The sequence below is a fragment of the Nestor notabilis genome, unplaced genomic scaffold, assembly GCF_000696875.1.
Source record: "Nestor notabilis isolate BGI_N333 unplaced genomic scaffold, ASM69687v1 scaffold13321, whole genome shotgun sequence".
Lineage (NCBI taxonomy): Eukaryota > Metazoa > Chordata > Aves > Psittaciformes > Psittacidae > Nestor > Nestor notabilis.
In genome coordinates this window covers 28,042-43,456 of record NW_009915221.1, presented here as the reverse complement: position 1 = coordinate 43,456, position 15,415 = coordinate 28,042, and the positions used below count along the sequence as shown (strand labels likewise).

At 37.9% G+C, this 15,415-nt stretch overlaps 1 protein-coding gene across 2 annotated transcripts in view; it reads left to right on the top strand.

Annotated features, from left to right (window-relative positions):
- Positions 1-4,259: 4,259 nt before the first annotated feature.
- LOC104413110 (transketolase-like) overlaps positions 4,260-15,415 on the top strand; it is an 18,710-nt gene continuing 7,554 nt past the window's right edge. Inside the window, exons 1-8 of one of the 2 annotated variants that reach the window (XM_010024027.1) lie at positions 4,260-4,415; positions 5,965-6,078; positions 6,689-6,786; positions 8,451-8,642; positions 9,303-9,421; positions 10,898-11,091; positions 11,571-11,735; positions 12,993-13,149. In XM_010024027.1, the coding sequence (XP_010022329.1) occupies positions 4,260-4,415; positions 5,965-6,078; positions 6,689-6,786; positions 8,451-8,642; positions 9,303-9,421; positions 10,898-11,091; positions 11,571-11,735; positions 12,993-13,149 (1,195 nt within the window). The remainder of the gene's footprint in view (positions 4,416-5,964; positions 6,079-6,688; positions 6,787-8,450; positions 8,643-9,302; positions 9,422-10,897; positions 11,092-11,570; positions 11,736-12,992; positions 13,150-15,415) is intronic. The other variant, XM_010024028.1, reaches the window with a different exon arrangement.

Sequence of the window (15,415 nt, the reverse complement as noted above, 5' to 3'; positions counted from 1 at the left end):
TTTTTTTAATATAGCCCATCTTGTTGCAATTTCCTCCTTTGGACCTCTTTGAAACTGGCTGTAGTGTTTAAAGGAAAAACAAAAGTCGAAGGAATCCTTCTGATGCTGAGGTTTGCGTGGAGAAGGTGGTGTATAAGATATTTTAAAGCTGCTGCTTTGAATTGCCTTGCAGTGCCCACCCTGTGTCTGGCATGGGCAACCCACGTGGCCCTTCCTCAAGGGTTACAGAAACTGAACTTTACTCATTCCTTTTGCATGCAGCAAATGGAAACGCTGCTTTGGTTCTTCCTGTAAAATGCAGTGGGGACACAGAGAAACTCTTTGCCAGCCACAGGAGCAGGTTTTTACAAAGCTGTGGCTTGTTTGGTCCAGTCTGGAAAGGGAAGTGCAGGATACCCAACAATTGCTCTTTTAATGCTTGGTTTGTTTCAATGCTACAATGTACAGGCAGTGTTACACAAGCCTGTGTGAGACTGTAGTTAAGACAAATTGTGCTAAATCTACTTAGTAGAGCTTCAGCTTCAGTGTTGAGCTTCTACAGTGCATAATAAGCAAGCCCCAGAGCTTTTATGGTATCACTTGCTTTATCTACAGATAAAATTATTTCTGTTTTGTCAGATGTGCTATTAAAGAATAGCCATCTTGCTACAGCCTTTTCTTCTGTGGTCCATGAAATTCAATAGTAAAACCATTCTCCCCATGCTGATGAAGAAACACTAAAAGGAGTTTTACTCAAGCTTTTTATTCCTGTTTCATGTATGCTACAATACTGAGTACTTCTTGCTCAAAAGCATTTCTTTAATTGTGCAAGTTTATTCTAGCACTGAAGTTCTGTAGAGTCTGAAATTATGGCACAACCAGATTATGAAAGATGGGCTCTGCAGGGAAGCCATGTATTTTCATAACTAGTAAGATTTGGTTACCAAGATGATGGTGTAGTAATGTGCCTAAATGAAAAAGACATTCAGAGTCTGTTGCAGTTACGTAGATCATGTACATTTCTAAAACAGCTTCTACACATTATGAATGTGTTGTCCAAAACCCGAACGAGACAGTAAGCTTTGATTAAGTTGCTGGTATACACTAGGAGTGTAGAAAAATGTTTGGATGCAAGTTAAATTTAAATAGAAGCTTACAGTTAATAAGAATTGTAATGCTTGCATTGACTCTGTTAAGGAAATTTGTGTTTGTTAAAGGTGTAGTTTGTAAAGCTGGAGGAAATACTTGCAATAAAAGCACTTCAAACAAAAAGGGACCTGCCTGCTACTTTCAAGGAAGTAATTTCCGTAAACTGTGACATATGTTGCAACACAGGTGGTTCCGTGGTGAATCTCACACACCAGTTGTTGCAGTCTTAACTTGTTCTAACTTTTGTTACATTGTGGCCTTTGTCTGGGCAAGAGCTAAAAGACCAGGCAGTCTGATCCTGAAGATGCTCAAATGTATCACTTTGAGTACTTTACCAGAGGCAGTGGAAAAAGTCAGTGAGCTGGAAAAAAAATTGTGCTTAAAAAGCCTTAGGTGGGGAAACGTTTTGATTAAGTTATAAAGATTGAACTTACTTGGTTTTGGGTGTGGAAGAAGTTTTTCTTTTAGATAAGAAGTGTGGACATTTTCATCAAAACTCGTAGAGGTTTTTTAGTAGCTAATGATACATTTCTGATATTGTGAAATGGTTCCTGGCCTCCTAGAATTAGATGGTTAAATTCTTAAAAGTGGAAGTTGCAAGTGTTTCTTAAGAGGCAGTTAAGTTTCATAACATGCGGTATGATCATTTGTTGCAGGTTATTTTCTCTTTTGATTTTTTTTCAGCTTTTGTCTTTCACTCAGTATTCCATTTAACATTCCACCACTATTCTTTTTAGTTGAAATGTGTAGATTGAGCTAATATGAATTGATGTAGAGTAATAAAAAACTATGTGGAAGTAACTATTTTACCTTTGATTTGTGTGGATCAAGGATTTTGTTGTTCCAGCGTACTTTAGTTCAGTTTTCTACTAAAGGGCTGTATTTCAAAGTTGAGGCAGTTCTTCAGTAGAAGCTATCTGGCAGAGAAGCATGTTAATGGGGCCACTGTTGCAGAGTTCTGGATTGTTCACCAGGCGGGAACAAAATGTGTGGGATTGTGTGGTGACAGTGGCAATGACTTGCTGTGTCTTTTTCTCCCCTTGTACAAGTAATCCAGATACACTTTGCTAGGCTTAATAAGGAGTTCTTTTAACAGAACTTCTAGAAGAGTATAAGCTAAGAGAAGACCAGTAGATGTGGTTCATATGGCTGTATTTCGAGAAAATGAGGTAGTTATTTGTAGAATGATTTCTGGTATCCATTATGTAGTTAAATTTTTGGTAATTTTTGAGAGTAGAAAGTCATTTAACCTGTAGTTTTAACAAGGTTTATTATTATTATTTTATTATTTTCAGGTAATTTAATAAATGTTTCTACTTTTTTATTTCCACATGCTACCATTTTAGGTTGTTTAAAACTTTTTTTACCAAGACCAGGAGTTCATAGAAGTATGGTTAAGTATAAAGTTAATAAAATTAAAGGAATGAAAGCTTTAAACAAGCATGTAAGGCTTATTAATTAACTCAAATACATATATATTTACTAATATGTTTGAACCATGGTTTAAAGCTAATTCTTTTGGTTCTCTGTGTGTGAGTACTTACTAAGGGATGGACACTAACCGTAATTCAAATTTTGCTAGTGTTTTGCATGTTTTCATTCTCTTATTACAGCACTGTTGGGGGTGGGGGGAAGGTTTATTACTACAAGAAGAGAATATTCTGATTAAAGTTCTACTGAAAGTGTTGTCTAATCCTAACATGCATGGTAAATGTACATGTGGGAAAAGAAATGTGACACTTTCTTAATAAGTTTGTGCTGTTTTACAAGAAGGGTCAAATATTTTAAGAGTATCATGTTAAAGATGAAAAAAAATGTTGGTAGAAGAGAAAGAGAGATGAGACTGCAAGTTGTTTTCAAGGCTGGTGCAGATTTCTGCAGCCATAACCTTCATCATTCACTTTGCTGTACCTCAGTAGCAACCACTGATGTCAAGAATGATCCTGTTTACACCACTAAAATCTGAAAAATGCTACTTTCTGCACTCAGTAGAGGTTTTTAAAGGGACTCCTGACCCCTTATAAGCTTTATCACAAGTGAAAAGCCAAAGCTAATACACTTAGGTGGTCAAGTAGTGCCATGCTTTCAAGGTGCGTAAAAGCTACAGTCATAATTTTTTAAAATCACAGTAAAGTAGATAAATAAAATCAATTGTATGCCCTCTACTACACTTCAAATTAAATATATACCTTGTCTTGGAATAACCTAGTATTTGCCACTTGGAAATAACTCTTCTCATGTAATTTTACTTGTTGCTACAATATGGCATCCTTTCTTCTGAATTGAGCCTGCATATTTCTAAGTCAAGTTATTGTTGCAAAAGTCATCCCAGATGGTTCAATGGGAGACACTATCCCAGATACTTACAAATGTTTGACAAACCAACTAGTTCAGTATTTCAGCCTGATATAGGTGTAAATGTAGAAAATGTTGGTTCTTCTCTTAGCCAAAGATTAAGCAAATGACTATTTTACAATGTGCTTCTGGGTTTTTACTGGAGACAGCAAATTTCTGTGTCCAGATTCAGTAGAAGATGAAGTACAAGTATTATTTAATGTTCTCTTTAGAAATCAGCATTCTAGTTCTATCTGCTTTAACATAGTAAAAGAAAATGGTACCTATGTGATACAGTTCTAAATGTTCCAGAACTTTCTACAAAATACAGTCTTGCGTTACAAGTCCCTGCCTGTGCAATGGGGCCTGAATAAGTCATGATGCCATGTTTTTAATTCCTTTACTCAGTGAGTGGCTAAAATACTGTGGAACGCTGTCATTGTTTCCTCTGTACCAGTGTGAATTTCTACTGCCAGATAAATCAGTAAAGTATGTTTTCAAGCAGAGGGTCATACGGCTTCCCGTGCTTCACAGTCACTGATTAGTGTGGTGTTCCTTGGCATGAAGAAGAACAGAGCTCCAAAAGTTATGTCCTTGAACTGTCACCAGGGTCTGTCTTTTAATACCCACTTTAACTAGATAAGAAGGCTCCCTTTGTCTCAAAGTACAACTAATTGTCATTGGGGTAATGTTAGATGGGATGGGTCATCAAAAACACTTAAGACTGTGTATTAATGCTGAGGAGCAGGGGACTTGGTAAAGTGGTATTTTAAAGATACGGTCCTGAGCAAACAATTATGAGAAGTTGTAATCTTGGGTCTGTCTTGACTTGTAGCCATCCTACATCATGTTGCAGTGCAGCAGAGATTATGTCTGTGCTGTTTTTCCATACCATGAGATACAAAGTGCAAGATCCCAGAAATGCCAGCAACGACCGGTTTGTTCTTTCAAAGGTAAAACAATAACTGTTATGCTATACTGTTGCAGTCCGCTAGTAAAGAGCTGTCTGTCTGTAAATTAAATCAGGTTGTCTTCCTTGAGTTAATGCTTACTTATGCTTGCATCTACACAGAAGTCTATTGGAAATATTTGAGAGCTTGGAATTTGTTTACTTCAGAAAGACAAATAGAAGCTGGTTAAGTTGTAGCATAACTTAAAAATATTTAGAAAGTGTCATATAATGTGTCTTGGTAAGACTTCACTAACTTCAGTTGTTTTGTTCTAGTGTTAAATAATAAATATTATATTTTCTATGAAATCTATCAAGAAATATTAACATCTGTTATATTTAGGCTTAACCAATTTTCTAATGAGTAAGTTGCAGCTAGCTTTTGTGCTCTACTTGTTAAATGCAGCTGTGGTGATATGCCTGCAGTCACGCCACAATATGCACCGATTACTGCCAGCTTTTCAGGGGAGCATTATGTGAAATAGTTATGGTAGGTTCGTGAGTAGTTGGCATTCCTACTGTGCCAGTATGATCTTAAAGTCAGTACTACTTCTGAAGCCTCTGTGTTTCAGGAAACAGATAAAACCACAATCTGGACTGGCCATTAGCATTTCTATCCCTTTTGCATTAAGCCCTTGCAAATCACAGGGACATAAAGGCAGTTGAAGGGCCTTCAGAAAACATAATGATGTAAAAAATGGCAGATTAAGTACTCCAGTGAAGCAGGTTCCATCTTTGAGTCAAGAGTTTCTCACATGGTGGCTTACAATAGTGCTGTGTAGCTGATAGTGTGTATCTGAAATAAGTAACTGGATGAGAAGCAAGCAGCTAATGCTCAGGTGGTAAAGCAATGAGAGCTGCTTCTTCATGTTTGCCTTACCTCTCTCTAATGAATCTGGGTTTCTGCCCAGAGTTGATAAGTGGCTTCAAACCTCTGCAGGCCTTTTTGACTTCTAATAACTCCACGAGTGGAAGATAACTACTACTTTGCAGTTGTTCAGTCAGACCTGGCCACAAGGATCCAAGTGTTTAAAGCTTAAAATCTTTACTGTTGTCACTCACTGCATATTACCTTGAATACATATGTATTGAAGAAGTTCTAATGGGCTAGCACTTGCTCATCCGTCTGTTTACGCTAGTTTAGTGAACAGGGCTCTGTTCTTGAAAGTGGTACCTAAGCAAATTGAGTCAAGGGGTTTGTATGGATACCAAAACTACTTCTTGGAATTGGAACTCCATGGCTGCCAGAGACCTTCTTAGCCTTCCATGTTGATTTCCTCAAGGATGTCCTAAATAGCCCTTGAGAGTGCTGCATTCTTTCTGCCTTAACTGCAGTCAATTGTGTACGGTGCTCTAAGCAGGGGCATGGGAGACCTGAAAACAAGCATCAGTACGAATGTTGCATTGTAAAAATGAAAGTGTTTTATAACTCAGTGCCTTCCTAGTTGACATAAGAACCTGATTCCAGGGTTTGTCAACTTTGCAGAATTTTGTCGTGTTACTAGGATATTGTGAAATTTGTGCTTTGCTTAAAGTTCATGTTTTTTTTCTAGGGTCATGCAGCACCAATTTTATATGCTGTTTGGGCAGAGGCTGGCTTTCTGCAAGAAACAGAATTATTGAACTTGAGGAAAATTGATTCTGTCTTAGAAGGACACCCAGTGCCAGTGAGTGCTTATAACCTTTGATATAAGGTGGTGAATTTTGTAAAACAAGTAGCGCATATATCTTGCAGCGATTCTTGGTTGCTAGCTATAGTACAGGAAAGATAAAGACTTATAAGAAGGATGGTGATATTTATGGCTTCACAACTGAGTAAGTGTCTGTGTTTGAATGAGCATGTAAAAATGACCTTTACTGTCCTAGTAAAGTTCCCCTACAGTCAATATTTTCCATTTAAAACAAGTTTCTGCATGGCTTTTCTTGTCCTTTAAGAAGCTTTGAGTTATTTGGTCTTTTCATTCCCAGCCAAAGGTTTCAGTTGATCCTTTTTTTACACAAAATCATCAATTCTTAACTGCTGCCATCCAAGGCATAGCTGAAAATTTCATTGGCCATTGGTACCCTTCCCTCTCAGACAGCCTAGCCAGCTTGTGATACTGATCATCAAGGTACAGGCATTGCAGGGAAAGAAGGGGAATGGCAAGTTTTGGAGGGACTTGTATTGTATTGTTATGCCTGAGAAGCTGAATTTTGGTGTATATTGAACCATCTTCTAGCACTGGAATTTAATTCCTCTATTTCTTTACTGTAAAATAATTGTCTTTTTATTCTCAGAGACAAACATTCACTGATGTGGCCACTGGATCCCTCGGTCAGGGTCTTGGTGCTGCATGTGGAATGGCATACACTGGCAAATTCTTTGACAGAGCCAGGTAATTCCATCTTCATATTTCATAATAGAGTCAGTCAATGGGAATATTTTGTGAAAAGAAATCATATTCTTATCTCAATTAGGAAAAAATAAGACCCAAACCTTTATTTTTAGTCTCCATTCCCAAATCTGATCTCAAATTGAGGTTTTAAATTATGGATTACTGGCCTAGATTACAAAGCCGTGGCCAGTGAAACTAGCAAGTATTTAAAGATTAGCAAGAACTAGTGCCTATATGTGCCCCTTTTGTAACCTGACAGTATTGCAACGTGATGTTCCCAAACAGAGAAGACAGCAAGATGTGGAGCAGCCTCTGACTTCCATTAGCCATTTTGAGACTGGTATGTGTCCCCTTAGAAGGAAGACAGACTGGAGATGTGTCTGTTCAAAGTCAGATGACAAATAATGGAGAACATATATCTAGATAAGGAACTGTTATGGTCAGTAATAGCACCACTGAATCATAAAGTAGGGCTTCAAAATGTTATCAGAGAGGCATTCAGCTCCATGAAGACAAAAATGACTGCTTCTGCCATTTGTTTTGTGCACAGGAAAAGTAGATGTCTAAAGGCAAATCTGTATGAGGAGGAAAATAGCCTGTTGTAGTTGATATATTTTATGTGACAGTTCTAGTACATTTGAGCACAGGCTGCCCAGTTAATGTGTCCTACACTTCACTAGCTTGAAATCATTTCTGTGAAAGATGACTTGCTGATTTTAATTGAGTTTAGCAGATGCTACGTGTGGAAAAAATCTAACCAGTGCTTACATGACAGAAGAAAAAAGTGGTCTTGCATGCAGTACTGGGGAGCAGCTTATGTGGAAGGAGTTCAGATTTAGCTGAAGGCAGGTGGGATTCACATCAAAAGTCTATTATAGCTTAATGTCTAGTTAAAAAAAGAGCCATCTTGGTTATTTTGTTTTAAAATTCTGTATTTGACAGCTAATTTACTGTAAGTTCACATATAAAGTTTTGTCATACAAAAAAAGAGGGTGGCAATAAAAAAACCAATACAGTGCCTGAGTTCCATAGAAATCAGGCAGTGCTCCTGCTACCTGAGTTTACCTAACTAAAAATCTTCAGTGTTCAGAGAAATCATCCACAAAGTCATACCATGCTGGTTATCTTTTTCCAGAATACTGAATCTGGTTATGTAACATGCTTTAATTCATAGTTGAGTTCATCCATAATTTATAGATTTCCTGAAATTAAATTCTTAGTTGTCCTTCCAGAGAGTACATGGGAGGAATGAAGCAGCAGACAGTAATCTTTCATGCATTGTTGGCGATCTTGCTGAGTCACAGTGGCAGAGTGATCGGCTGGTTCATTCATGCCCTGCAATAGAAGACTTAAGGCTTGATTTTTATTTTTTTTTTTTTTTCTGAGATGAAAGTTTAAGAAAGAGAATAGAATTTCTCATCTTATTTTTTTTCATGTGTAACAGCTCAAAAATATTTTAATTTCTCTAAGGTTGTGTAAGATTATCTGAGGTGAACGCACTGAGCAATGGGTGTTGAGTTTGGCATAGAAAAAGCAGTGAATTGTTAGAGGGGTTTTGCTGTCGATTTAACTGTGCTTACATGTGAAACCTTGTTTTGGGGTGTTGGGGTTTTTTTGTTGTGGGATTTGGTTTTTTTTCTTTTAATTTTAATTTCTTCTTCTAGCTATCGAGTGTATTGTTTGCTTGGAGATGGAGAGTTGTCTGAAGGCTCTGTCTGGGAGGCAATGGCCTTTGCTGGGCTTTACAAGCTCGATAATCTGGTTGCTATATTTGATGTTAACCGTCTTGGACAAAGTGACCCTGCTCCTCTGCAGCATCATGTTGAGATTTACCAGAAACGCTGTGAAGCCTTTGGGTATGTGATTGGAAGAAGTTTGGTGTCATCTCCCATTTGAAGCTGTATGTTTCATTTGCTTTGCAGAAATTTTTCACATGAGCTTTCATCTCTGAAGGATACCATCACCAAGGATGGTCTTTCATAATGCTTGATATTGGCCATCTTTATCACTATTATTTTATTACAAAATTCTACAGCAGGAGAATTGGCAAAATTTTTTGTTTAGAGGAGAAATAAAAGGATTGCTTACTCAGATAAGTTCTTCAGAGGATTTTTGTCGCATTAAAACCAGATTTTTTAACTTTGTGTGACCAGATGTACTGTCATAGCAGAAAGAAGGTCATGGTAACAATTACTCAACTTTCATTGTCAGTTTTTTAATTGATTTCTAGATGTCTGATTTGCTCTTGTGATTAAAAATGGCTACTATGTCTGAATAAATGTAGGATAACTTAGTGAATTTTGCTAGTCCCTCTGTGACATTTTGCATTATAAAAGAGGGACTATGGTATTTTATGGTCTCAAATGAATTCTATTTCATGTTTCTGACATAGTTTGGGTCTCTTTAAAAGACACTGCATTAGAATGATGTTAGTATTCATTATTGTTATTGCTAACTATCAGAGAGTGTCACATGCTAAAACCCTTTAGAAGCAGTTGATCTGTTTGTGTTCTTAGCTGGCATGCAATCATCGTTGATGGGCACAGTGTGGAGGAACTTTGCAAAGCCTTTGGCCAGGCCAAACATCAGCCAACGGCTATCATTGCGAAGACTTTTAAAGGCAGAGGCATATCAGGTAATTAAACATCTACTGCTTTGCATACACATGTATAATAATATGTACGTAGTGCAGCAATAAAGGTGCAATCATTAGAAAATATAGAAGTTTAATGTTTCATACATTAGAAGAAGGTTGGTGTTCTATTTGAAAAGTCTTTTCCAGTCTGGAAGATGGGTGAGGGCAGGGGAGAACTTTGGACTGTATGTCTTGAAAATTGCCCTAGCACAAGAGGGCAACCTTCTTGGCTTGCTTTTGATCCCTAGACTCACAGAAACTACTCTGAGAAGGGAGTAACTTTGTCATGGAAGCTCCCTGCTACTGGTGTTGCAGATAACTGTGTCTGCTTGTTACCAGCTAGGCAGCATAAATGCATAGGAAACGAGGAGGGATGCTACGTTAACAGTTTTGACAAAGCTGCATGAGATGTGGTGCATAAGCTACCTCATACTGCAAGTTATTTCATATGATCTGATGTGTAATTCATTGAGATACAGGAGTAGTATAGAAATTAGAAATTATTCACAGGTTAACAGCTGTTTGACTTTTGGAGTTCATGCTGCCTCTAAAATCCTTTTTTAGTTTTCATGTGGCGTGAAACTTACCTAAATGTCATTCTCTAGGGGACAAATGTGTACCTACACATCTGAGCAACAGCATGCAGGAAGTCTTTCAAACTCTTACACTTCTCAGCAGCATTAGTGCTAAGAAAAGGATTTGGGTTCTTGCAAGTGAGATGTGTGCTAGCTAATGAGCACTGTATCCATAGAATGGAGTAAATGCATATTCAGCATGTCAGGGTTGCCGTGATTCTGTTCAGCTACAGCTTTTAGCTGCACTCTATGAATTTGTCTTTCTGACCAGACAAATATTAATTAACAGGAGTGAATATCTTCATTCCTTTTCATTGACTAAGCAAGAAGAATTCATCATTCTTAGCAATTACTCAGTGAAAAGCAGCATATCAGCCAGAGAGGTAATTTTGCTGTGAGTGCTGGGTGCACAAAGATAAAAGTCATCAGAAGCTATTAAAATAAAGCTGTAAAACATCAGGTCTTGTTTGAATTAGCTGGGTTAAAACTGTTGCTTGAAACTTATCTGAGTTTGTTTAATTAGACCTCACTGTTGAAATTTCGTGTTAACTGTTAACACTGATTTACTATGTACTGCTTGCCACGCTTATGGACTGGGTCGCCTAGGTGCCAAGTTAAAAACAATTTCAGAAGATGATGCTGGAATTCTATCACTAGTTCAGAATATATGGAATTTTACTATTTATGTATGGAATTTTACTGTTTCTCTTATGTATTTGAACATGTCTGTCTTAATGCAATTGAATACTATTGTGATTGTTTACAGTGGGAATAATTAGGCAGTTCTTGAGAGACTGTACTAGTTCGTTATCCTCCACTTTCATCTGGGTAAAATCTGCAGCAGAAAACTTAAATAGTTTTTATATTTTTTCTTATCTGTAATGTACTTTTAAATGCACAGGTGTTGAAGATAAGGAAAGCTGGCATGGGAAGCCCCTTCCAAAAAACATGGCTGAACAAGTCATTCAGGAAATAGATGACAAAATCCAAAATAAGAAAAAGCTTTCTCCAGCCCTCCCGGAAGAAGATGCACCCATAGTAAATATTAGAAACATTAAGATGCCATCTCCACCAACTTACAAAGTGGGAGAAAAGGTACTCTATTCCTTTTTCATTGTTTGTCAGATATCTTAATAGAAGGCAGGAGGCTTTGTGTTATTCCTTGCTCACATTTCAACTACCTACCTCTTCTCTCCTATTTTGAGTATCCTGGTAAACACCTGCTTCTGTGGAGTGACACACAGACATTCATCTCACTGGGCATTGTATATTGAAGTATAAATACTCAAATCACTCTTCTTCATTTTGTGATCGTTATCAGTTATCCAAACTATGTTATGTTTTTTTAAAATTAAAGAAACTCTATGAGGTTAAGTGAATTTCCATGATTGGAAACCAAGTCTTTCAAAGTCTCCTAGCCAGATCGGTAGGGAGTTGCTGATTTCAGCACAGGTATCTGTCCTGATGGGTTTTAATTGTATGTGCTTGCACACATGGGAAAAACAAGAAAATGGGGGAAAAAGAGCTGCTAGAAACGACATTATAACAGTACTGCTATATTTTTCTTTTCCTAGTGGGCTACCCGCAAAGCTTACGGTGTGGCACTTGCAAAACTGGGCCATGCTAATGATCGAGTGATTGCTTTGGATGGAGACACAAAGAACTCCACCTTCTCAGAGCTTTTTAAGAAAGAACATCCCAGTCGCTACATTGAATGCTACATTGCTGAACAGAACATGGTAATGGGTTGCTTGAGTTTATGAAATACTGGTATTACACAGCAGGATCTGAGACCATTCAGTCCAAGTTTTCAGAGTGGTATTTTAGTATTTGCTTTTCATATGTGTATTCATGGGTATTTAATTTGACTTGCTCACTTCTTAGGGAAAAACTAGGCTATGGCAAAAGCTGACAAATGTAATACAACAGGAATGCTTCTGATTCTTCTTTCCTAAATCCCCTCCTCTTTTTATTTTTATGGTCATATTGTCTGTGTTTCAGCATAACACAAGGAGATGGCAATATGTAAATAATAATACTTTCCAAAGTGTGATTCGTAGAGATTTAACTGAAAAGACTTTTTAGGGTTTGGGTTGTTTTCTTCACAAGAAAAGGAATGTCACAATGTGGCAATGAGTTCCACACTAGACTGAGGTATAAAGATGAGGACAGAGAAACAGTTAATAAATTTAGCCTGATGTCTTTTGTACAAAAAAGATAAAATAATTTGATAAGTCATCTGTTTGAGACTTTGGTTGCCATTTGTATGGGTTCACTGAAGCAAATGAAATTAAAGAGACAAATTCAGGCAGAAACTTGTTGTTGCCTTTAATGACTTATGACCAAAGAACCCATGGACTGTCTCTTCCAAATTTTACACTAGGGCAGGTTCATGAGCTTGAGTTGGACACTTTGGATCTACAACAGCTTAGGAGAAATTTGCCATGAAAAGCAGACCAGTTTCTGTGTAAAATACATGTATGGGGTAATTGTAGCAATAAAATGTTTAAGGGCCTTGTTCTGATTTTCATTTTGCTGAAGAAGGGCCCTTTTAGTAAATACCAATCCAAATAACACAGGTAAATCCATTCCTACTTTAGTAATGATGATTTTTGTCTGCTGAAGATAATGAAACCATGTCCTTTGTACTGAAAGTGTAAGCCTTTCATCCAGGAAAAGAAAGAGGGGGATAAATCTTAAAACTCTGTTAGTGGCTGGTTGGAGCAGATAAAGAAAAGAAGTGCCAGTAAGCATTAACAATAACGACTAGCAGTTGAGGTAAGGAGCAGAGGAGGTGCTGGAGAATAGATACTGGGAGAGTTGCCTCCTTTCCTTCTCAGAAAAGTGAACAGTTAGGCACAGGGCTGGACAGAAATTTTTAATGTGCATTGAGAGCTTCCCACTAAAGTTTTCGGTAGGAAGTCCCACAGCTAATCTCTTGGAAACAATTGATAAATGAAGAATTCGCTCTTCTTGTACAATCTTCCTCTTTTCAGGTGAGCATTGCGGTTGGTTGTGCCACTCGTGACAGAACTGTTGCTTTTGCCAGCACCTTCGCTACCTTCTTCACACGGGCATTTGACCAAATCCGCATGGCTGCCATCTCCGAGAGTAACATCAATCTCTGTGGGTCGCACTGCGGCGTTTCTATTGGTAAGGGGCGCTCTTGGCCTATTTATCATGAGTTTCCATCCATTTAGTGTCAAGCAGTCAAACTGATAATGCTTTGTGGAGACAATCAGTAATATAGCTGTGATGGTATAACAATGGCACCATTTATAGAACGAAGTCATGTTTGCAATTCACTTTTAACCGACATGTTGTATTTAGGAAGAATGAGAAGGATTTCAAGCCTTTATCAGCTCATCTGCTTTTTTCTGTTTTATCAGTTTGGCCTGATAAAAATAGACTCTTCCCTACAAGCTTTTCTACTCCACAAGTTTGGAGTGATATAAAGGGATCGGATTGAAAATGAAGAGCTTAGGTTATTTTCTATCTTTGCAGATGATGTCCTCAGCAATGAGAATAGTCATGTGTACCTTTGTTTCCCAGTCCCTAAAATGAGAAACTAATGAAAGTTATCCTTGCACAGATGCTCTTGTCCTCCAGTCTCAAAAGCACTTTACAAGGGAGAAATATTTTTGTTTTATTATGCCTTTGATGATCACCAATTTTAAATAATTGATTCAACTTATTTCAGTATTTCTCACTACTGGAGCACTTAGTGTGTTGACTAAAAAACCCCAAATCCTCAAAGTTCTAATGAAATGGACACTGCAAAGCTGTTACATTATTCAGGAAATTGAATTACAGGATCATAGAATAGTTCGGGTTGGAAGAGACCTTTAAAGATCATATAGGCCAACCCCCCTACAGTGAGCAGGGATATCTTCACCTAGGTCAGGTTGCTCAGAGCCCTGTCCAACCTGACTTTGAATGTCTCCAGGGATGGGGCATCCACAGCTTCTGGGCAACCTGTGCCAGGGCCTCACCAACCTCATTGTAAAAAATTTCTTCCTTATATCTAGTCTGCAGAAGTCCAGATGGATGACATCCATAGCTCTTCTGTTGTCCACTGATAGACATGGTGGCTTCCAACTCCTCCTGTTTGTTGCCCATGCTGCATGCATTGGTGTAGTGGCACTTCAGCTGGGCTGTCGGCCATGTCACCTTCTTAGAGCAACACATCTTAATTCCTTTGAGGTATTTCACTGATGTTTCCCTCTTGGCTTCTATTACCACAGAAGCCACTGGATCCTCTCTGCAAGACTTGCTGCAGTGTAGCCAGCACTTCTTGGAGCAACAGGTGGAGGGCTCTTGCTAGCAGTACCTTCTCTGGTCTTTGGTCCCCATCATAACTACTTGGAAAGTCTTAGATCATACTGGGGTTCGATTCTGATTTGAGGGAGGAAGGGAATTTTGGGCTTTTTAAATGAAAAGCATAGACATCACCTATGAAAACAGGAGCAGACTTGTATACCAAGAAGGAAGATGCCAGTAGACATTGATGCTGGAAAAACTACTAAGTATTTATAGAGGAAAAGAAAGACAGGTGACAGGGCTAGTAAATTAAGGCTCTTTGCATGCTAATTTGACCTGTAATACTGGTAAAGATTTAAAGATGCTTCATAAAAGTGTGTAGTCTCATCCAGAACCTCATGCTTAACTTCCAGCTGTATGGAGCATGCTTTAGTAGTGGACACTATAAGCAGAGTATATCAGATTATGGCTTGTGTTTGTCATTAACGGAGGGATTCTATTACAAGCCTCTTTTCTTTTTAGAATCAGTCCTCCCATCTCATCATACTCTAGTTCAATCCAGTTTAAGTCTTCTAGTGAGCAGCAAAGAGTCTTGATGCAAAAGCCAATTAGCTTTGGTCTTTGCTCATATTAGAAGATAAAACTCCTTCAGGTTACCTGGATTGTCTCCTGGAACTACACTTCCAAGTTTCAATTTTCACCACTTGAGATGTTCTGCTGGGAGCTGTGATTGTGAAACACAGATTTATGAAGTTGTTTGAGTTACAAATCTGATTCAGGCCTCAACTGTGATTTTCAAAAAAGAATTTGAAGACCCAAAGTTTTTCAAACGAGTTGTAGAAAAAAGTAATTTAGAGAAATCCTTTAGTAGTTAGAAAATTCAATTTTAAATGGAAGGGTATGAATAAAATGTACTTCCTGTTAGAACTTTGGGTCTGTGGTGAAAACTGAAGTTTTATGAACGCAGTTCTAGAAAGACCTGGGCTTCTGCTGCATTGAAATTTGGCCCCATTAAATCTGTGAGAAATAACTATCACAGCGACCTTCTGAACTTGTACTAAGTTCACTCCTAGAGCAATAGTTGTTGATGAACCAAAACATTAAAGATGTTTTCAGGGTCATAAGAGAATAATGTAAAATTGGTATTTTCCAAACTGAA